Raw genomic sequence first — 21,524 nt, forward strand, 5'->3', positions numbered from 1 at the left:
TGGCTGCAGAGTGGGCAAACGCGGAGCAGGATCCCTGTGGTTAAGAGCCCAGGCCTGCTCTCGACCACCAGGTGGATGTGGGTCATCACTCGACTAGCTGGGCCTCAGCTGTGTCATCCATCAGAAGGGTGTCAAAGACAGCTCCCCAGTGTCTCCTCAGCAATTCCAAAATCCAAAGGGCTCTGTTAGACCAAAAGTCTTCCCTGAACTCACTGGGCAGCAAAGCCCAGCCTGGCACGAGGTTACTTACAGACCATTTCCCTGCCTGGCGTGAATGTCCATCTATTTCTCTACAGAAACACTGACGGGGTTACTTCCAAGTGCTGGGCAGGGTACTGAGAGTACCGTGTCCTCTGTGGAATATACACCATGTTCTCTCTTGAAGGTCTGAAAAATCCTGAATCCCCAAACACGTAAACAGCCCCAAGGGTTTCAGGTCAGGGCTTGTTGGCCCAGAGTGCCGGATGTCAGGTGTCCAGCGGGGGCCTGCTGTAGGGGATAGCTCCATGCTTGCTATCATTTCCATCTTGTACACCGAAAGGAATGTTCAAGGAAGCCTTCGATGTGTGGGCCTGAAGCTGGGAGAGAGAAATGGATCACAGTTTCCAGAGAGGGACACGGGGGGCCACCCTCATGGACTCACTAATTCTCATGACTGGGTGAGCTGTCTGGCCCTGGGGTTGGCCCATCTGCACTTCTAAGCCGCTTTGCTCTCAAATACTGCCCTCTAGTGACTCTGAGTCTGTGTCTGGAAGCTGGTGTAGGATGCTCAAAAGTACCCTGAGATTCAGGCTGCCTGATTTCCTGCCAAGGAGCCTGGGAGTGATCTTTAATCAGGAAGCCCTAACCAAGAAATAAAAAACCATTTTGGCCTAACCTTTACAAAAGGGAAATCGATTTTCATTTTTAAATGACACATATGAGGACTTCCACTTCTGAACAAGATGGAGTAACCAGGAACTGGATTTGCTGTCCTTCCTGAAACGACCAAAATGCCAGACAGAATGTGTGAAACGACGGTGCTCAAGACTTGACATCCGGCAAAGAGGGAGGAGGGAGAGTGATCCCTGAGAATTGGAAAACACCTAGGTGACCCCTGAAATTGCCACAGCCTATGAGTTTCTGACCACAGGGCAGGGTACCTCCCTAAGGCCCCACCTAAAAGTGCTCTAAAAAATGAAGTCTACTTTTTAAAAAATGCGCAAGCCAAAAGAAGGCAGAAAAAGAGGAACAAAGAAATATGGGACAAACGGAAACCAAATAGCAAGACGATAGATTTAAATGTAACCTTACCAGTAATCACATTACAATAGTTATAAACACCTCTTTTAAAAGGCAGAGATTGTATGCTTGGGTAAAAAACAAAGATCAAACTATACGTTATGTAAAATAAACACACCTTAAATATAAAAGCTAAAAGTAAAGGGATGCTAAACGCAATGGGGTACCCTGGATTGGGCTCTGGCACATGAAGGAGAAAGGCATATAAAGGGGAAAGTGGTGAAATTCAGATACGGTCTGCAGTTAACAGTAGTGTGCCAGTGTTGGTGTCTTAGTTTTAACAAACATACTACAGCATTGGGGGAAACTGGGTGTAAGGTAGGAAGGACTTTGAATTATCTTTGCAACATTTTTGTAAGCCTAAAATTAAAACAAAAAGTTTAATTAAAAAACAAGTAAAAGGATGGAAAAAAAGATCAACTGTGCTAACAATAACAAAATGACACGCAGTTATCAACAGAAAAGTTTTTAATAACAGAAAATGGGAAGGAAATCGCTGCATCTTAAATACCACCTGCTATAACTACAGTGACCGGCGCGTGAACCGGACTGGATAATTTTCTCAATCAGAGCCCTGGGTGGAAACAGCTGGCATACTCAAAAGATTAGTTGCAAGGAGTTCAAAGAAGGGCCTTTTTAACTTGGGATGGTCCCAATTCCTCAGCCGGACATCGATGGCCTTTCAGGATCTGCTACCTGCCCACCTCCACAGATCTATCTCTTGACGCCAGGACCCCGCACACTTCTGCCACAGCCACCTGACCCCCGCCGTCTCCCACGGTACACTCGTTTCCCGCCTGTGTGTGTTAGCACACGCCATTCCCTCTGCCAGGTACGCCATTCCAGTTTTAGTTACTAGGGAAGCTCCCCTTTCCGGCTGGAGGCTGTTCTCATGTTCTCTTGCCTTCTTTGGGTCCATCATTCTCTTCCCTCGTCTTCCACATCACTACACGATGGGTAGCCTTAGAACTCTCATCACACCAATTTGCGTCTAGGAATAGTAATGGCTGCCACCAACTAAACCAAAACAAGGATGCGTGGAAGGTCGCGGAACCTGCGAACTATGCCGCGCGTGTCCCCTCGGGGCCACCGTCCCCACCCCGGCTTCCGGCTTGCATTAAGAACGCCCACCGCGTGGTTGCGTAGGCGGAAGGGGGGGGCTCAAATCACGCTCGTGGCGTCTATTGGCTGCCTGGGGACGAGGGAGGCGGGGCGAGGCCTTCGCGTGACGTCAAGACGCCACGATCCGGGCGTCGAAGCCCAAGGAAGACAAGAGCCAGCCGGGTGGGGAGCAGTCCTGCGGCCGTGTTGCTATCATTTGGAGGCGCCGCTGACAAGTCCCAGGGGCATACGGACGAGGTGGGTGTACCGAGCGGCGGCGGGCGGGCGGGCGGAGGCGGCGTTTCCTTTTGGCCTTACGCCCCGCGGGCCCCGAGGCCTCGGCGGCGGTTGGACCAACAGACGCCGCGCGCGAGCGACGACAGGGTGTGGAGGAGCCCGGGCCACTGGGCCTGCGCACGAGTGGTGGGGAGTGCGGCTGCGCACCCTGGCGCCTGCGCCGTCGGCCTCTGCACCCGCGCGCTCGGAAGTCTTGGGCCCAGAGCACCCCTTTTCTTCAACCCCAATTGACCCGGCAGCTCCTTCGGGAGGATCACGTTGACCCTGGCGACGGGCGGCCCTTGCGCTGTCTTCTTCCCCCCACTCGGGGACGTGGTGCGCACGCGCGGCTTGGCCGGGGCGGTGGCTCCGGGGCCAGTGGCGAGGATCCAGGCGAGCTCTTCCTCCACCCTAGCCCTCTTGTGCCTTCCCCGGGCCTGCGGGACGGCCAGGTGCCCCCTTGCCTCCGGTTCTCGCCCCAGCCCAGAAACCTCCTCCCTCCAGGCTCCCCCAGACCTTACCCCCACTTTTCTTCCTGTCCCGGGGCTCCACCCACTATCCCCACTCGTGATCCCCCCACCTCCCTGCCCCCAATCCTTCCGCCCAATTCCGTTCGGTCTCTTCTTTATGGCTTGTTTTCTCTAGGCTTTTTTCCAGTTCCAGACTCCTTACATCTCCACTTCTTGTAGGATTTTCGGGTTCTCCAGCGGGACTCGCCTTTGAGCTCCCCCATACTTCTCAGTTCCTCCCTCAAGTCTAGGCCACCCAATTCTTGCCCCCAGGACATTCCTTCATGTTCTTGCTGTCCTGTTCTCTCCACCCCACTCCAAGTCCCTAAAGATGTTTTGGACCTCTTTGGGCGTCCCCAAAGCTTTCTCACCAGACCCCCAACCAAGGGGCTCGCCTCTTCTCTTTTCCCAGATCTACTCCTGCTTCTAGGAATCTCCCATATACGTTTTTCTCTATCCTTAGGGGGCCTCCCTGAAATCAGTCTTTTAAGAGCTTTTTAAGAACTCATTTCTTCACTCCCAGGGTTCCTCTCTGGCACCCTCAACTTCTTCCTGCTCCAGGAGTAACTTCCAGAAATCGGCTTTTTCTCCCAGACTTCTCCATTCTCCAGTGTTCTCTTTTCTCAAGGCTTCCTCAAACGCTTCCCTCTTTACAGACTTTCTCTCAGGGGTCTTTCCAGGTCTTCCAGCGTGGAGGTTCACTTAGCCCTTGTTTATTAGAGCTTCTTCTCAGAAGCCATCTTCCTCCTTGCTCCTTGCCTGAGGTCCCCCACCCTGCCCTCTGACCCTGTCCCTGTTTCGGGGTTTCCCTCGAACCCTTCCCTTTTTTCATATGGGTTTCTGATCCTTTTCTTTCTCTTTGGGAAACTCATTTGGACTTCCCTGTTTTCCAATCCTTTGTTTTCCACCTAGAGCACTGCAGAGGGGCCAGGGTCTTTCCCTCAGGCTGTAGCCCTTTAATTCCACACCCAGAATTCTCTTCAGATTGTTTACCCCTTGTCTCCTTCTTTCTCAGACTTCCTTTTCTGTCTGGCTTCTCGTGAGCCCATTTGCTTCTCTTCCCTATTTGTTGACATGTTTCTTGCTCCTTCTGGAGTCTCCCTAATTCATTCTTTTTCTTGCAGACAGTGAAAAAGCAGTCTGGCTCCCGAGGTCCACCCCGTACACCCCAGGGTCCAGATGGCGGCCAACGTGGGTGATCAGCGTAGCACGGATTGGTTAGTGAGGCTAGAGGGACGGGTCGGAGGGGAGGGCGAGAGGAAGCAAGACCCAGTGTTGTCTTCCGGATGGGCCCTCACACAGCATGGGGGACATGATAGCACAGCCCCTGGGGTGGGGGTGGGGCCGAGGCACTCCTTTGAGCGTTCACCTTTCACAGTGCAGTGCTTGTTTCACAGAAGTGTGATCATTCATTCCGTGGACTGTGATTAAGAGGCAGCCTCCAACACTTAATACTCATTTTTTTAATTCCTCGTTTTTTCCAAAACAGTGTGATGACTTTCTGACTGAGGTGGTATCAGACAGAATTTGTGGTTTCATAAAGCATTTAGATCTGTTAGGCATCAAGTCTTGTTTTAAGTCTTGTGGTTACTGGTAATCCTTTGGTTTGAGTTTTAACGTCCATACGTAGCAGGCATCTGCAAAAGTACCTTAGGTAGGTGATCGCATCTGTCGCTCACTGAAGACTGTGACGCAGAAACTGGCTGTCAGTGTGTCACAGATTAGGAAATTGAGGCTCTGGGATTCAAGCCCTGGGGTTTGCCTGCTTCCGTCCTGCCCACCGTCTGCAGTGGGAGAATGGGCTGACTCGATGTCCCCTTTCTGCAGGTCCTCTCAGTACAGCATGGTGGCCGGGGCAGGCAGAGAGAGTGGCATGGAGACCCCCATGCACGAGAACCCCGAGTGGGAGAAGGCCCGCCAGGCCCTGGCCAGCATCAGCAAAGCGGGAGCTGCCGGCAGCTCTGCCAAGGCCAGCGGCAGCGGGCCCGTGGCCAGTGCACAGGTGAGCAGCGTCCTCGGGGGACCTGCATCCCCTGCGCGGGCGTGGGGCACACGCACACACTTGGTGTCCTCTCGTACCACCAGGGCAGGGTGCTCTGAGGACGCCCTGGGAGCCCTGGAGTAGTGAGTCTAGGGCACCATGCGGTCGTCGTCCCTGGGAATCCAGCCTGAGGAGGGAGGGGCGCTCGTGTCCGGTGGTAGAGGTGGTGGCTCTCTGTGGAGAGATGTGTTCCCAGTTCTGTCCCTTGGCAGTTAACCACCAGTAAACAGACCTGCCCTGGTGGGGCCCTGGGCTCCTGCTTCCAGCACTGATGGCACGTGGCTCTCCCCCCACAGTATGTGTCACAGGCAGAAGCCTCGGCTCTGCAGCAGCAGCAGCAGTACTACCAGTGGTACCAGCAGTACAGCTATGCCTATCCGTACAGCTACTATTACCCTGTGGTGAGTGCCCACCCAGCCCGGCGGGGGCAGGCGGTGGAGGGGCGGAGTGGGATCATCGGGCAGGGTCCGGGGGCAGTGGGTGGATTGGCCACAGCAGTGACAGCTGCTGGAAAACCCTCCCTGAGCTCATGGTCCACAAGGTAAATGCCCAGGTCCTTCGGTGGCCACCCACGCTGCCCTCCCCGTGCCCACGTTGCCGCAGAGACTCCTCCCCCTCAGCACACACCGAGTCCACTCCCGCCTCAGCCCTTTCCTTGCGTGCTGACGCTCGCTGTGCCCTCGCCTAGCAGAGGGCTGCCCGAGAGCGCCTTCAGAGTGCGCTTCCTGGGACAGGCTTTACTTAGAGTGGCATTCCCACTGCTCACCCTGCCACTCGGCTTCTCTGCTTGGCTTTGTTTTTTGTTTACTGCTGGCTGTGTTGGGTGTCTACTGTGGCATGTATTTTGAGTGCAAAGTTCATTTTGTCTTTACTTTGCATTGTATTATAGTGTTTAGATGGGTTGGTACTCAGTAAATAGGTGTTGAAGAGAGTGGAATGTGGGACACATGGAGGTGGTCATTTTATTTGGTAATTTTTCAGCATGAGGGAGTTGGGCGCTTCTATGCGGTGGAGAGAGGGAGGGTGAGAGATCAGTAAAGGATCGCAAACTGAGCAGCTGGGAGAGAGGGGCGGGTCTAGGCCTCCAGGGAAGGAATCGGCCCGCCGCTAATCCTTCCCTCTTGTGCCCTCGCCAGAGCATGTACCAGAGCTATGGCTCCCCCTCCCAGTACGGGATGGCCAGCTCCTATGGCTCAGCTGCACCGCAGCAGCCGTCCGCAGCGCAGCACCAAGGGACTCTGAACCAGGTAACGCCCTACCCCGCCCCGGCTCACGTCCACGCACGGGGTGTGGTGGGCCAGCAGCGGGGACACCTGCGTTATTTAAGCTGCTGCTGCCCAGCAGTTCCTGATCTGAGAACGAGGAAGGCAAAGCTTAGTTTTTGAAACCAGGGTGGGTGTAGGGCTTGAGCACGGCCAGGGGGCTGAGGTGTTGGGGTGACAGTGGGAGCACTTTGTGGCGTGGCAGCCTTCTCCTGTGCTTTTCCCTCAGCACATGCCCACATGCATACAGTCTCTCTCTCTCACGCGCACACACACGCTCTAGCCTTGCACTTCACGTGCAGCTGGGAGGTGCGGTGGAGCTCGTGCCGGGGAGGTGGGCAGACCTGGGTGGCCAAACTACAAGTCACGCTCTCTCTGCGCCCCAGGCGGTGCCGTCCGGCGGTGGTGTGGCGGGGGGAAGGATCCCGGCTTTATCACCGGGCTCCCGCAAGCGTGTGCCACACGTGTGTCTTGACGGGCACGTGACATGTGCTCAGACAGTGACCGCCGGGGCTTTAAATGCCAGCCGCCGCCGCCGCTCAGCAGTGGGAGCCGTGGGAGAGCAGCGCGGTGCCTGGGCTGCTGGGCCGTGGGAGTCGCCGAAGCCCCCGCCTCGAGAGGCGCTCTGCGGGTGTGGGTGGCGAGGCGGGGGAGCGTCCGGCCGCGGAGTTGAGAGCTGAGGTGGCCGAGGACCCCGTGCGAGGGCCAGCCCGGGGTGCCCACTCCTGCCTCAGCGGCCGCTCCGCCCACAGCCCCCGGTCCCGGGTATGGACGAAGGCCTGTCCTACCAGGCGCCCCCTCAGCAGCTGCCAGCAGCCCAGCCCCCTCAGCCCTCCAACCCCCCGCGTGGGGCTCACCCTTTGAGCAGCGGTCCGCAGCCCGGGACGGCGCCTGCCACGCAGCACAGCCAGGCCGGATCTGCCTCGGGCCAGGCCTACGGGCAGCATGGCTACAGCGAGCCCGCCAAGCCCAAGAAGGGCCAGCAGCTGTGGAACCGCATGAAGCGTGAGTGGCCTTGGGCCGTGGAGGGGAGGGGGCCTTACAGGACTCCTGGCGCGAGGCACGTGGGGTGCTTGGACCGTGCTTCGCTCTTGGGACCTCCCGGGGCGGTGCGTGGGGCCGCTCGGAATGGGCGCCCTTCTCTGGAGCTCAGGGCTCCTGCCCCGGGGGTGGGGGTGGGGGCGGGGCCGCCCACGTGGGCGGGGGAGGCCTCACCCCAGCTTTTGCTGCCCTCACAGCGGCCCCTGGGACTGGTGGGCTCAAGTTCAACATTCAGAAACGGCCTTTCGCTGTCACAAGCCAGAGCTTTGGCTCCACCACGGAGGGCCAGCACGGCAGCTTCGGTCCCCAGCCCAACCCCGAGAAGGCCCAGAACCACAGGTGACGGCCGCCCCCTCACCCGGCCCCAGCCCCTGGGCACCGTGCTCAGCATCTGAGTGCGGCCCACTGGCACGGCCTGCTCCTTAGAAAGCAGAGCCCCCCTGCCCCACGGGCTCGCCCGGAGCGCCCGCCCGGGAGGGGCGGTGATGACGGTCCCACCTGGGTCGTGGGGTACCACTCCCCAACCGAGTGTCTGCACCTGTCCTCCCTCCGCCAGGGGGAACCTGTCCGGTAAGCCCGACGACTGGCCGCAGGACATGAAGGAGTACGTGGAGCGCTGCTTCACCGCCTGCGAGTCGGAGGAGGACAAGGACCGGACGGAGAAGCTGCTCAAGGAGGTGCTGCAGGCGAGGCTCCAGGACGGCTCGGCCTACACCATCGACTGGAGCCGGGAGCCCCTGCCGGGGTGCGTGGGGCCGGGGGGCGCTCGGGAGGTGCCTGGTGCTGCAGTTGGAGACCTGCTATCCTAGGTGCCCGGGGCCCTGAAGAGAAGGAGCGAGAGAATGGGGTCCTGGGGGCGGGAGGCCGCCAGGGTGGGGCCGAGGCCCAGGAGCTGCCGGGGTTGGAGTCCCGGGGGTGAGAGCGTGGAGGTGGGAGGCGTGCTACTCAGCGGCTGCCAGCAGCCTCTAGACACACAAAGCCTGGGACTGTCTCCCAGCTGAGCGCCGTGTTAGTCGAGTTGCCTGGGTAAGTGCCCTTCCTTCTGAGCTCGTGTGTCCAGGGGCGGGTGGCAGGCGTTGGGGATGTCGGGGCGCCGGGTGGTGATGCCCTCCCCTGCTATATCCCCAGGCTGACTCGGGAGCCTGTGGCTGAGAGCCCCAAGAAGAAGCGGTGGGAGGCCCCTAGCAGCCTCCACCCTCCCCGGGGGGCAGGCTCAGCGACCAGGGGCGGGGGTGCCCAGTCCCAGCGAGGGACGCCCGGGGCTGGGGGTGCTGGCCGAGCCCGGGGCAGCAGCTTCGCCAAGTTCGGCAACCGCAATGTCTTCATGAAGGACCACAGCTCCTCCTCCAGCACCGACTCGCGCTCCCGCTCCTCCTCCCGCTCCCCGACCCGCCATTTCCGCCGCAGGTGCGAGGCTGCTGGGTGGCGGGGCGGGGGGCGGGGGGAGGAGACGTTTCAGGCCTCACCTTTGTGCTCCTCTGCGCAGTGACTCGCACTCGGATTCCGACAGCTCCTACTCAGGGAATGAGTGTCACCCTGTGGGTCGCAGGAACCCACCCCCCAAGGGCCGGGGAGGCCGGGGGGCCCACATGGACCGGGGCCGAGGCAGGGCGCAGCGTGGGAAGAGGTGAGGCTTTGGGGGCCGGGGAGGAGGGGCCGGTTGGGGGCTCCTGGGAGGGGGAGGGCTGTGTCTGGGCAGCGGTGGAGAGGCAGGGGGTGGCGCCACGCCCGCCCCTTCAGGGCTCCCTCCTCCCTCCCTCCCCAGGCACGACCTAGCCCCCACCAAGCGCAGCCGCAAGAAGATGGCGGCCCTGGAGTGTGAGGATCCCGAGCGCGAGCTGAAGAAGCAGAAGCGGGCGGCGCGCTTCCAGCATGGACATTCCCGTCGCCTGCGCCTGGAGCCCCTGGTGCTGCAGGTGAGCAGCCTGGAGAGCGGCGGGGCCGACCCCGACTGGCATGAGCTGCAGATCGTGGGCACCTGCCCTGACATCACCAAGCACTACTTGCGTCTCACCTGCGCCCCCGACCCGTCCACTGTGCGCCCCGTGGCGGTAAGTGCCCCCTGCCAGCGAGGGCAGGTCCTCCCTGTGAGGCCAGCGCTGCGAGGATGGCAGAGGCAACGTGGGAGGAGGTGGTGGGGCGGGCAGGGGTCTGGCTCGGGGAAGACCCGGACCTGCCTGTGCACAGAGGGCCTGTGGCTGACCGGGCCCTGGAGGCCTGAGGCACCGAGAGGTGAACTGGACCCAGAGCTTGTGCTTTCGGAGCCGAGGCCAGAGCCTGTGGCCTCGTCGGAAGGCTGGGCCGGCCTATGAGCCTCCGCCTCCTGCTTAGGAGACCAGGAGAAGGAAGCCGATGTCCCCGGCCAGTGCCTGTGAGACACTGGGCCATCCCTGTCCCAACGTCCCGAGGCCCGAGCTGGGAGCAGGGCTGACGTGTCCTCCCGGGGCGCGTGCGCGGCCTGTGCTGACGCGGGAGACTGCACGCTTTTACTCTTTTAGGTTCTACTCCCTTTAATGTCGGGATCAAGCCACTGGGTGGGTTTAATGTTGCAGCCTCTGCTTTAGGACCCCGAGTTTGTGGAACTGTGGCAGGTTTTAGCACATCCTTGCTCTCCCTGCTCAGGTCACGCTGAGCCACAATTCACCTCCTTCCCAGGTTTTGAAGAAGTCGCTGTGCATGGTCAAGTCCCACTGGAAGGAGAAGCAGGACTACGCCTTCGCCTGCGAGCAGATGAAGTCCATCCGGCAGGACCTGACGGTGAGGCGGGGGCCGGGGAGGGGGCCACACTGCTGGTCCCGCCCTGCTCCGGTGTGACATCTGCTCTCCCGCTGCCCAGGTGCAAGGTGTGCGCACCGAGTTCACGGTGGAGGTGTACGAGACCCACGCCCGCATCGCCTTGGAGAAGGTGAGGGGCTGACAGGATTCCCTCGGCTCCCGCCACCCCCGTCCTGGCCTCACTCTGCTCCTGCCTCCATGCCCTCCAGGGTGACCACGAAGAGTTCAACCAGTGCCAGACGCAGCTCAAGTCACTGTATGCTGAGAACCTGCCAGGCAACGTGGGCGAGTTCACTGCCTACCGGATCCTCTACTACATCTTCACCAAGAACTCAGGAGGTGAGGCGCAGCCCCGCAGAGCGGGGCGGCCGCGGGCCCCCAGGTCCCGGCCCTGCTCACCTCCTCGTCTCCGGCCGCAGACATCACCACGGAGCTGGCGTACCTGACGCGGGAGCTGAAGGCGGACCCTTGTGTGGCCCACGCCTTGGCGCTCAGGGCAGCCTGGGCCCTGGGCAACTACCACCGCTTCTTTCGGCTCTACTCGCACGCGCCCTGTATGTCTGGCTACCTCGTGGACAAGTTTGCAGACCGGGAGCGCAAGGCCGCCCTCAAGGCAATGATCAAAACGTATGTGAAGCTGAGCTCTCCCCCTGGCCCTCTGCTCTGCGGCCTCACCGCCGCCCTCCTCCCCCCCGTCCGCACCTCTGACTCCCCTGGTCTCCCTCCCTCGGGTCCTGGCCTTCGCTCCCCTTTTCTCCTCTCCACGCTCGGCCCTCCCCTCTGGTCCCTCCACCTTCCAGCGCACGCACGGCAGGCCCTCCTCCGGTCCTGTCTCTCACTGCTCTGGGCTCCCCTGCCCCTTCGCCTCTCTTTGCCTTCTCTTCGCATCACTCTGGACCCCACTCGGTCTTCTCCTTGCTCCGGGCTCCCCTTCCTCCAAGGCCTCTGCCCACCTTCTTCAGCGCTCCTGTGGCTGAGCTCCTGCTCTGTGGGGACGCCCAGCGAAGGCGGCCCTGCCCTTGGTAGCCGCGGTCTCAGGGACAAGGCCCCGCTCCCACTCGAGCTGTTTTGAGAGCCCAGGCGTGCTCAGGGACCAGGCGTGAGGCAGGGCAAGCTAGGCCGGGACGGGACCCAAAGAGCGCGGCCTGTGCTCACGTGCTCAGTCAGGCGGGAGACGCCCCCCGGCGACGGCAGGACACCTCTTGCGTTGTCACAACCGGGGTCCTCCTGGCCTCTGCTGGTGGAGGCCAGGGGTGCTGCTCAGTGCCCTGCAGTGCACAGGGCACCCCCAGCTGGGTCACCTGGCCGCAGTGTCAGTCTTACTGAGGCTGGGAAGCCCTGGTCAGAGGACGTGGGGCCTTGAGTGCCACGTCAGTTTGTTGGGAGCCGTGGGGGTGGTTTGCAGCTGGGGAGGGATACTTACCCTGCAGGTTAGGAGACTCCTAGGATCCAGTTTGGGTCAAGCCGATGTGAGGGCAAGGTGCGGGCCGGGGCAGGGGCCGTGGGAAGAGAGAGGAGGGAGTGGGGCAGACACAGAGGAGGCAGGGCCGCGGGACCCGCTCTCTAAGCCAGGAGGGGTGAGGAGGCCGTGCACCTGAAGGACCCTGGGCTCCCCGGCTCCCGTGTTCTCCGCGGCCGCACAGGCTCTTCCTCCTGTAGTTTTCGGGCTTCTGCGCCGCCCCCGGGCTGTAGCCGGGCAGGCCACTGTCCCCCCCTCAGCACTTCCTGTTTCTGCCTCAGCCTGTGTGTGCTTGGCCAGTGGGAGGGCTCTGGCCTGTCGTTGGCCTCACGGTCTTGTGTCCCCCCGCTCCGGAGGGTGGTGCGGCTTCTCTCTGGCTCGCTGGGCCGGGGCCAGCCCCGTGTTGGGGGGCAGCAGGCTGTCCTGTGCCCCGCCCCCCCATGGACTTCCAGGGCTCTGAGGAAGTGGGGGCTTCAGGCAGGAGTGGTTTGAGCGTTTTCTGCCACTTACTTAGGTCCTAGGTGACAGTGGCTCTGCCGCTGCGCTGTCCTCGGTGTGTGTCTGTAAAGGGTAGGGTGACAGCTGCTGGGAGGGAGCTCAGCGAGCTCACGGGGCGGTACTTAGAAGAGCACAGGCCAAGCCTCCTCTCTTAGCACGCGGACCCAGCTCAGGGCAAGCGGGAGGGGAGGGGCGGGGCTCCCTGCGCCTGGCCCCTGCCCCGGGCCACGCGGGCCCTCTCCTGAGGGGCTGCTCAGGCCCCGGCCAGCAGAGGAGCCAGCTGGGCCCTTCCCTCCTGGCCCCTCTCCTCCCGTCCCCGCACAGGTAAGTGAGGGGGAGGGGGGGCACAGCGAGGGGTTGGGGCCCCCCCCACCCCGGGCCCCCCCGAGCCCCTGAGGGGGGAGGCCGGGGCTGGGGAGGGGCCAGCAGGTGACATGCTGAGGAAACCTTTGGGTGCCCGAAAGGGGGGCGCCCACTCCTTGCTCGTGGGGCCCTCCCGTGCCCGCCGCCCGCCTCATCGCGTTCTCCTCTTGTCTCCGTAGCTTCCGCCCTGCGCTGCCAGTCTCCTACCTGCAGGCCGAGCTGGCCTTCGAGGGTGAGGCCGCCTGCCGGGCCTTCCTGGAGCCCCTGGGCCTGGCCTACACGGGCCCGGACAACTCCAGCGTCGACTGCCGCCTCAGCCTGGCGCAGCTGCCGGCCTTCTGAGCACCAGCGCCGCCGGGGGTGGGGGGCAGGGCTGCAGCCCCCCAGCGCCGCCTCGGCGGGTTTTGTTTTTGAGCCGTGGACTTGGGTTGTAAATTAATTTGCGGGGAGTGGGCTCCAGGAAGAGCCACCAGCCCGGCCCCCATTTCCCACCGGGGAGTCTGTACAGAGATTTTTCTACATTTTTATTTTTGCCTCTGAGGGATGGGATTGGGGGAGGGGGGGACAGCGGAGGGTTGGGGGCATAGTCTGTAGGGTCGTCTGTGTCCACCTTGCACCTCCACTAATGCTGTCTCAGTGTTTTTTCTCTCTCTCTCTCGAGCTTGTACTCCGGTAGCGACCCGGCACCCTGGCCCATCCCATGCCGGGGGGGCCAGTGGAAGAAGACAGGCCGCTCCGCCCGTGCCCGCCGGCGGCAGGGGCACCAGCACACCAGCCCGCTGCCCGCCGCCTCATCTGCCTCACCACAGACTCTTGTTGCCCAGCCCTCCGGGGCCTCAGTGTTTGGGGCGAGGGGAGCCGCGTAGACTGTGCCCTGCCCGCGGCCCCCGACCCCAGAAACGCCAACGCCTCGCCACCGCCAGATCCACACTGCCAGCCTGCACTGAGGACTCCGGAGGCCATCGCGGGACCTCGACGGCCGGGCTGCCTCGTCTGCAGTTGTATTAAGTTGTCTCCGTGTCCCTTCCCCTCTCCACCCCAATGTTTCTTCTGGTTTTTCCCCTTTTTCCCTCCCGCCGCCTCCTGCTCCCGCTCTCCCTTGGTTCAGCACAGGTAAAACGGTTACCCTCCCTCCCCGCCTCATGGATCACCAGCTCACGTCATGTTTCCTTCTCTTTTCTTTTTGTGTGTGTTTATTTAAGTTATTTTTTCTTCCTCCCCTTTTCTTTTCCGTCCTCCCTCCCTCTTCTGCCATGTAACTGGAGGATGTGCAATGAGTTTGCAAACAGCTGGACTGTCAGGCTGCTTTTTTTCCAGATGTTCCTCCTTTGCCTCCCCTCCCCCTCCTCTCCCCCTCCCCTTTCCTTCCTTCATTCTTTCCTTGGAGCACTGAGCACCATTTGGAAGCTTGAGAGAAACCAAAATTAAAGAGAGAGAGAGAACACGCGTGCACGCTTTGTCCTTCTGCCCCGGGCTAGATTGCCTCTGGGTGTCTGGGTCCTGGCCTTTATTCCTTTTGGCGTTGAGATACCAGGGGGATCTCCGCCACGGCCTGGTAGGTGCCCCCTGACCTCCCCACGCGGCACAGCCAGAGTTTCCCCAGAGGCTGGCTCCCCAGCTCCTGCCTTGGGCTGAACCCAGGCTTGGGGAGGCCGACTTGGGAACCCTGGGGCACCTTGGCCAGGGTGAGGTGGGGGTGTAGCCCCCTGCAGGGCTGCAGCACTCTCAGCCCCTCGGCCTCCAGCCTCTGGCTGAGCACTTGGGCCATGTTCTCCAAAGGGGGGTCGGGGGGAGCACAGAGCACACGAGAGCCCAGGGACACCAGGCGCCTAAACCTCAGCCTCTGAGGAACCTGAAGCCCGGGGTCCGAGAGCACGCCTCTGAGTGCGTCGACCGCAGCCGCCATCTCCCCGGGGCCCGCCAGCCTCAGCAGGGCCACTGTCAGGTGCAGGGCCTGAGCAGGCACCGTGAACGCCGCGCAAGCTGGTGCATTTCGTACCAGTTCTTCTTGGACCTTAGCCACCCCGGCCTGCAGCTCAGCCTCTGTCACCATGAGGGCCACGAAGTGGGTGGGGCGGGGCCGGCGAGGGCCCACGGCCCCGGCTGCTCCACCGTCCACGGGCCAGACCCCGGGACCCCACTCCACTTCCGTCTCAGAGAGGCCTTCCGAGGGCCTTCCCGGGGCTACCACAGCCGGCAGCTTCCCACCCAGGGGCTCCAGGTCCCTGGCAGCGGCGGCGGCTAGCTTCAGCGCCCTTCTTGGCTGCATCCACGGGGAACCTTGGCCTCCAGGGCCGCCCAACTCCCGCTCCTGGATCCTCGATAACGTCCCTGCCAACGCCAGGCGCCCAGCTTCGGGGCCTCCGCCATCCGGGGCCAAGGCGGCTCGAAGTCCCGTACAAGCTGGCTGTACGCGCCCTCCCGCACCGGTGCCAAGACGGGTCGTAGCTACACGGTCCTGTGCGCCTCCGGCCCCGGCCGTGTCCCCACCGCTGAGCGCACCTCCGGCCCCGTACGCGTCCTCGCCGTCACACTCGTCCCCGGTCCCGGTCCCGGTCCCGGTCCCATGCACGTCCCCGCCCCTGTCTTCGCCGTCGTGCGCGCCCCCGGTCCCGTGCGCGTCCACGCCGTCGCTCTCACCTCCGGCTCCGTGCACGTGCTCGCCGTCGCTCGCATGCCCGGTCTGGTGCGCGTCCTCGCCGTCGCCCTCCTCTCCGACACCGTGCGCGTCCCCGCCGTCGAGCGCGTCCAGGATGGTGGACCCGCGGCCCGCAGCCAAGCCCGAGCCGAAGACGAGGTCCGTACGCGAGGCGCGGTCCCACACCAGACGGCCGCGGAAGCGGAAGTAGCGCACCCGGTGCTGCGGCACGGCCAGAACGCCCGGCCCGAGCGCCGCCAGAGGCTCGTCCCAGCAGAAGGAAAGGAAGGGCTTCTCGCGCGCGCCCAGGAAGCGGTCGACGTAGCCCACGGAGAAGTCGGCCGGGTCGAGGCGCGGGTCCCAGCGGATGCGCTGGATGACAGCCGCAGCCGTGCGCAGCGGCGGCTTCTTGGCTTTGGCCTCTGCTTCGGGCTCGCCTCTAGGCTGCGGCGGCGCCGGCGCCCCGGGGTGGGGCTGGCGGCAGCGGGCACCGAAGCGGCAGCGGCCCTCCAGGAAGAAGCGGCAGGCCGGCGGCGGCGCGGGTTCCGCGCTGGGGGCCCCCACGGGCGGCTCCGGCCCTCCGGCCGCCGCCATGGGAGTGGGGTGCGGCTGGCGCGCTCGCCCCGCTCAGGCCGTTCCGCACCTGGGTCAGTCCTGCCGGCACTGGCGCCGGGCACCGCTGTGACGTCACGGGCGAGGCTCAGGCCCCGCCCCGACCTGGAAAGCACCTCGCGCGTGGGACGACACTCCGCGGTGCCCTGGGGGCGCCTGACCCTTGCAGCCAAGCGGTTTTTATCTGTGGCCACGGCCCCAACCCAATAATTTACATATGCGGCCCCGCCCCCCACAATACAAATACCTTACAGGTGCGGCCCCGCCTCTTCTGGCCCCTTAGCGAGCTTGGCTCCGCTACCTAATGATTTACAAGTGCGGCCCCGCCACTCTTGCTCCTTAGAGAAGCTGGCCCCGTCCCTAGTCCAGTGCTTTAACGATGCGGCCCCGCGCTCTCTTGGCCCCTGACGAGCTGGGCTTGTACACCCCGCACGCCTAATGATTTGCATGTGCTGTCACGCCCCTCCGGGCACTTGTTGGGCTGCGCCCTCCGCGGGACAACCGGACGCCTGTAGGCTCAGACCGAACTTCGTAGCCCGGATTTGGGACGCAACTGTCGCCCTCAGGATGACACAACTTTGAGGCGTCCCTTTTCTACGGGGACCACGCCTCTTCCCGGCCACTTTTCCTGTGCGGCCGCTCCCGGGGTAAAGGACAGCTCGCCTGGGCTGGGTCCACCTGAGACGCGGAGCTCACGGGGTCACAGCCGTCGGCCGGCCCGAGGGAGCGAGTCAGGCCGGGCCCGGGACCGCGTCCGGCAGGCGGCGGCGGCGGCGGCGGCGGCGGCGCGCAGCCAACACTGCTGAAAAAACCAGGCTGTGGGAGCGGCCACTTCGGAACCCCGCCCCTGGGAGGGGCACCGCCCAGCCACGCCCCTGGCTCTCTTAAAGGGGCCGCGTCCCATTACAACAGGTTAATCCTGAGACCTCCACCCACCTGGCTGGGACCGGAACCCCACGTGACACACCTAGCTCTTAAAGGCGCCAGGACCCCATCACCCCTCCCCGTCCCCCCTTCCCACATGTAAAGTAAACAGACAAAACCCGGGGCACAGACCTTGTCGGTTTATGTATAAAGAAGTGGGGAGCTGGACGGTAAGGGCGCAGGGAATGGGGGTGCCTACAGGCCGATGACGTCGTCCAGCTCGAGGTCCGCGTTGGGGAGGCAACGGGCCCTAGGGTGCTGCGCCCCGGGGCCGGGGTCCACGTCGGGCTTGGCGGCGGCGGCGCCCGGGCGTTCCGCGTCCATGACGCCCAGCACTGCGTCCAGCATGGAGGGGCCCAAATCCAGGTGGAAGGACAGCAGCGGGTCGGCGGGCGCTGGCGCGCGGAGGGCCGGCGGCGGGGGCTGCGGCACGGCGGGCGGCTGCGCGGAGCGCGGGGCCCCCGCGGGCGGCGGCCGGGGCTCAGGGGGCGGCCCGCCGCCGTGGCGGCTCAGGAACGAAGTGTCTCCGAAGGCGTCGCCGCCGCGCCCCACGTGCAGAGTGTGCCGGAAGTCGCCGAGCGGCGCGGAGATGGACAGAGCGCCGCGCTCCGGCCGCTTCTTGGGCTGCGCGGGGCCCAGCTGCTTCAGGACCGGCATCTGCGGGATAGGGACGGGTTAGCACGGCCTCCCCCGGGAGGACGCTACCGAGGCCTTCCGTGTTCCCAGCCCTGGGCGTAGCACGCCGTTCAGAGGATGCTCTCCATAAGTACAGGATGATGGTGGTGGGATCACTCCCATTTTACAAGTGGGGAAACTGAGGCTCCCAGAGGTCCGAGGTTACAGCTGCTTGATTCAAATCTCAGACTCAAACTTAGGTCTGCCCATATGCTAATTCCACTAAGAACTAACGTTTGAGCTTTTATAGGTCAGAGAACAAGCAACATGCTTCACCAAGCCTTTTGGACTGCTTCCCAAACTTGACAGAAACTCCAGCTTAAACACAGGGCCATCCACCATGAAGACAGGGCGGACTCTGTCCTTTAGGTGCAACAGACACAGTGCCCAGCGCCCGCCACATTTCTAGAGGCCCGCACACATGTTTAAACGTTTTATTATTATTTTTTTGAACCTCTTGTCCTTTATTGAGGCCACTGGTTCCCAGCTCCCGCAGGGCAGGGACACAGGCCCAGGTCTTCCTCTCCAGCCCCGCCACCTTTGGGGCCTGCAGAGCCCACAAAACCCCGGGGAGCACAGATGAGACCCTCCCCCTCAACACATGGTGTACAGAAGCCCCTTCCCAGACTGGGCTGCCGTGTTTTATTTTAAAACGTCTGGATTATGTTTGCCTTTATACCAACGCAGTCGTAAAATATAATTATGATATATATATATATATAATTATCTCCATGAAAGCTTTGCCTAGAACACACAAAAGTCATCATGTAGGCTGGCCTGAGGATTGTAATTTGGGAGATTTAGGGTGGGCCTGGGAAATCTATATATTTGCACAGCATTTTATAATTTGAATTATCTGGTTTTGAAAAAAACATGTAAGTCTTACTTCTTGGAAAACAAGAGTAACAATAATAATCATGCAAATTTTCCTATGTTAAAACATGGCAAGAATGGCATAAATTCCAAACTGGCAGCTCATGAACTGTTAACTAGGTACCCTATAGCTACATGACTGCATCAGACTCGATGGTAAATAGATATGCCTGCCAACCTTTGCCCATATCCTGGAACTTGGCTGTTTCTATGGAACTTCTGGGAGGGACTTTGATGACCTTGTACTTTTGTTTTAACAGTCACTGTTATTATAGTAATAACAATTAAAAAAAAAAACCTTTCCATTTGAATTGAAGCCCCACCCTTTGCCAACTGGATGAATTGGGATAAATTATGTGATTGCTCTCTGTCTGTTTTCTATCTGGAAAATGGATAAAATGACACTGCCTTCCTTGCAGGACACACAGAAATACTCAGTCAAAGAAAACTGTATTTTTAACAGTGCCAGCCAACTGATAGTGATGGTGTTGGGGAGGGGCACGTGTTCCCAAACAAAACTGTGGAACAAAATTTAGATCAAATCCTACGAAGCAGGCAAAGCAGTCAGCCTTGTCCTTTCAGGGACCAGCACCATGGGAAAGATCAGTGATAACGTGGAGAAAAATTAAAGCCAAAAGGATTTGAAATAATTGTAGATGGATATGTTCTGAGAACTGCCTTCTCCCCTACCCAAACACACACACACACACACACACACACACACGCACACACTTTACAGTTATTTCTGGAAAAACCAGTCTTGATTTACCACCTCTGTCGTGTTTCTCAAACTTCCCTGACCTCAACCTAGATGAATAAATATATTTTCTTGCAATCTGGCACACAGTCACCATTCCTTCCCCACCCACAACCACACACACCCCCTACATAAGGGAAACAAACATTTTGTGAATTGAGACCTACTCTTATCTCATGCTAGGCACTCAGTTTCAATTCTATTTTATTATTTATTTAATAACTAACTAACTAACTAAATGCCTGCATGATGCATTTACCCTGCACCATGCAGGATCTTAGTTCCCTGGCCAGGGATCGAACACACACTCCCACACCGCCCCCCCCCCGCCCCCCCCAGCAGTGGAAGCACGGAGTCTTAACCACTGGACTACCAGAGAACTCCCTATTTTTCTTTTTTAATGCTGACCTCTGCTCATTAATGAATCTCAACCCACAGTTTTAAAAAAAAAAAAAATCCTGTCTCAGAGCTAGCAGCACCCCTTATCCCTGGGCAGTGATTCATAGTTCAAAAGAGCAGAACTCAGAAAGCCAACTGCCCAGACTTGGATCTGACTGTGCCCACTGCTGTGTAACTTTGGGCAAATTACTTAACCTTTCTGACCTCACTTCCTCATCTCAAAAATGGAATGACGCTCATATAATAATTCAGTCTCTTTGCAAGAATTGGGGGGATGTTGCCCATGGAAAGTCTTAGCACAGTAGCCAGCGCACAGCAAATGCTCAATAAATGCTCAGTGGAGTCCTCCTTTGGATCATTCTCCCCTGTCCCAGAGAAGGAAATAGATGCTCACAGATGGTACATGACTTGCCCAAGGTCACAAAGCCAGCTCTGTGGGACTCCAGAGCCCAGAGTTACTGCTTCCACTGCCTGCTGTCCCTTGAACTGGCTCCTCCCTGGACGGCTCTCAGCTATTGCCTCTTCTCCCTGCCCACCCCCTACCTCGCCCCTCATCCCATCCTCCTATCACCCTACAAGGTGACATCACTGACATTTTCCAGCGCTTAGCAGCATATTAAGATCTTGGTTTCTGACACCAGACACAACAGGTTTGCCATTGCCTTTCTGTGGGACCCGGAACTAACTTCCTCAGCCTGAAGCCTTAGCTTACTCCTGAGAAATGGGAAATCAGAACGCCTGTTTGCAAGGGGTTGTCGCAGAGTTACACGCATGATGCTGACATTTTACTTCCCGAGAACTTATTCTGGGCCAGGCAGGGGTCTAAGTGCTTCACACAAATGAATGAACTCATTTAGTCCTTGGAACAACCCAGTGGGGGGAGACCGTTGTTATTTTGTCCCTTTTACAGATGTGGGTGGCACCTGAGGCACAGAGAGGTGAAGTAACTTGCCTTGGATCACACAGTAGCAAATGTTGGGGGCTGAATCTGGAACCCAGGCAGACGAACTCCGGAGTCAAAGGATGATATGATACTGCTCACAGCCCCCAAAGGATAGGGTGTGCAGACCCGTGGAGAAAATAATGTTTTGACATCAAGGCCAGGGGTTTCCTACACCCTTGACTGTGTTTGTCTGTTTGCTTTGCTTTTTCCCATTCTAGATAACAACGAGTTCAAAATTGTTTTTGAAAGCTACCACTTCTCCTCGCTAGCTCTGAGACCTCGGGGGCCAGTCACTCCACTTCTCCGAGCCTCCATGTCCCCTTGAACAGAAGGCTCTATCTCCCTTGCTGTGTGCTTGACGCAATGAGGTCACACTCAGAAAAAGGCCGTCACAGGCCCAAGCTCTGTACAGAGGGGCTGCTGTTGTGACAATCTGAAAGCAGGCAGAGAGCGGGAGACAGGATGGGACCCTGGGACGCGGTGATCGCGCGCACTCGCTAAGCCGCCTTCCTCCCGCCTCCACCCGCCCCCTCTCTTTCCGGGCCGAGGCTCCAGCGGCAGGGGTGGGGGGCACAGCTGGCTCACCTCTGTCCTCTCCGGGCCCCAGCCCCGGCAAGAGGAAATAACAACCCACTGCAGATCCAGCCCGACTGGTCCTCAGCCCTTTGGGAGAGGCAACAAGGAGGGCGGGACCCAGACGGCGCAGGGGGACCCGCGATTGGGAGCCCCCGACCCCCTTGGGGCTCCAGTGCGCGCTTCCTGAGGCCACGTGGCTGCGGCCCAGGATTTCAGCAGCCGCGGCCGCCGTCCCTTTGGCCGGCTGTCCGGCTCCCCTCCAGACCTGACCGGGGACCCTGGGCCACCACTGCCCCGTACCTCGTGGTCCCTGCTGAGCCAGGCAGGCAAACTCTCAGGCTCCGGCTCAAGCTGGGAACCCCGTCTTCTTGGTTCGCCTCCGCCTCCCAGTCCCAGGCCCGCGCCTTCTTCCTTCTTCCTCCGGGCGGGATCTCACCTGGCAAAGGAAGTGTCACACGGAACCTGGAGGGGCATCCAGGACCCAGGCGGCCGGGCCCAGAGTGCCACCTCCTTCTCTCTTA

The 21,524-nt window shown here is 60.5% G+C and overlaps 3 protein-coding genes across 13 annotated transcripts in view; 1 reads left to right on the forward strand and 2 right to left on the reverse strand.

The window, feature by feature from the left end:
- The first annotated feature begins 2,539 nt into the window (after positions 1-2,539).
- LENG8 (leukocyte receptor cluster member 8) lies at positions 2,540-13,071 on the forward strand. 5 transcript variants are annotated; one of them, XM_022585905.3, is made up of 16 exons: positions 2,540-2,640; positions 4,292-4,384; positions 4,995-5,169; positions 5,505-5,609; positions 6,345-6,455; positions 7,205-7,475; positions 7,709-7,850; positions 8,068-8,256; positions 8,640-8,918; positions 8,998-9,138; positions 9,277-9,562; positions 10,167-10,268; positions 10,348-10,416; positions 10,496-10,625; positions 10,706-10,913; positions 12,786-13,071. In XM_022585905.3, the coding sequence occupies exons 2-16, from the start codon at positions 4,347-4,349 to the stop codon at positions 12,946-12,948; spliced, it is 2,409 nt and encodes an 802-aa protein (XP_022441613.1). In that variant the 5' UTR covers positions 2,540-2,640; positions 4,292-4,346; the 3' UTR covers positions 12,949-13,071. The 5 variants fall into 5 exon arrangements, with proteins under 5 accessions (XP_022441613.1, XP_022441614.1, XP_089758164.1 ...); XM_022585906.2 differs by having other exon boundaries at positions 7,223-7,475; XM_089902038.1 differs by lacking the exon at positions 6,345-6,455 and having other exon boundaries at positions 7,223-7,475.
- On the reverse strand, positions 6,146-16,653 carry LENG9 (leukocyte receptor cluster member 9). The gene is made up of 2 exons (XM_089902071.1): positions 8,978-16,653; positions 6,146-8,332 (listed from the first exon to the last, which is right to left on the reverse strand). Exon 1 carries the CDS (start codon positions 15,836-15,838, stop codon positions 14,114-14,116), a length of 1,725 nt encoding a protein of 574 aa, XP_089758197.1. The 5' UTR covers positions 15,839-16,653; the 3' UTR covers positions 6,146-8,332; positions 8,978-14,113.
- Positions 16,654-16,881: 228 nt separating this feature from the next.
- Positions 16,882-21,524, reverse strand: part of CDC42EP5 (CDC42 effector protein 5) — a 64,464-nt gene continuing 59,821 nt past the window's right edge. For 6 of the 7 annotated variants that reach the window (XM_089902121.1, XM_089902123.1, XM_089902122.1 and 3 more), the window contains 2 exons: positions 21,304-21,439; positions 16,882-17,437 (listed from right to left, as the gene is read on the reverse strand). In XM_089902121.1, coding sequence (XP_089758247.1) covers positions 16,976-17,437 — 462 coding nt within the window. In that variant the 5' untranslated portion in view covers positions 21,304-21,439 and the 3' untranslated portion in view covers positions 16,882-16,975. Of the gene's footprint in view, positions 17,438-19,425; positions 20,861-21,303; positions 21,440-21,524 lie in introns of those variants that run through there. The other variant, XR_016390825.1, reaches the window with a different exon arrangement.

This window comes from Delphinapterus leucas, chromosome 20 (assembly GCF_059928025.1).
Source record: "Delphinapterus leucas isolate spDelLeu-1000000601 "Yukka" chromosome 20, BTC_Dleu_Yukka2, whole genome shotgun sequence".
Classification (NCBI taxonomy): domain Eukaryota; kingdom Metazoa; phylum Chordata; class Mammalia; order Artiodactyla; family Monodontidae; genus Delphinapterus; species Delphinapterus leucas.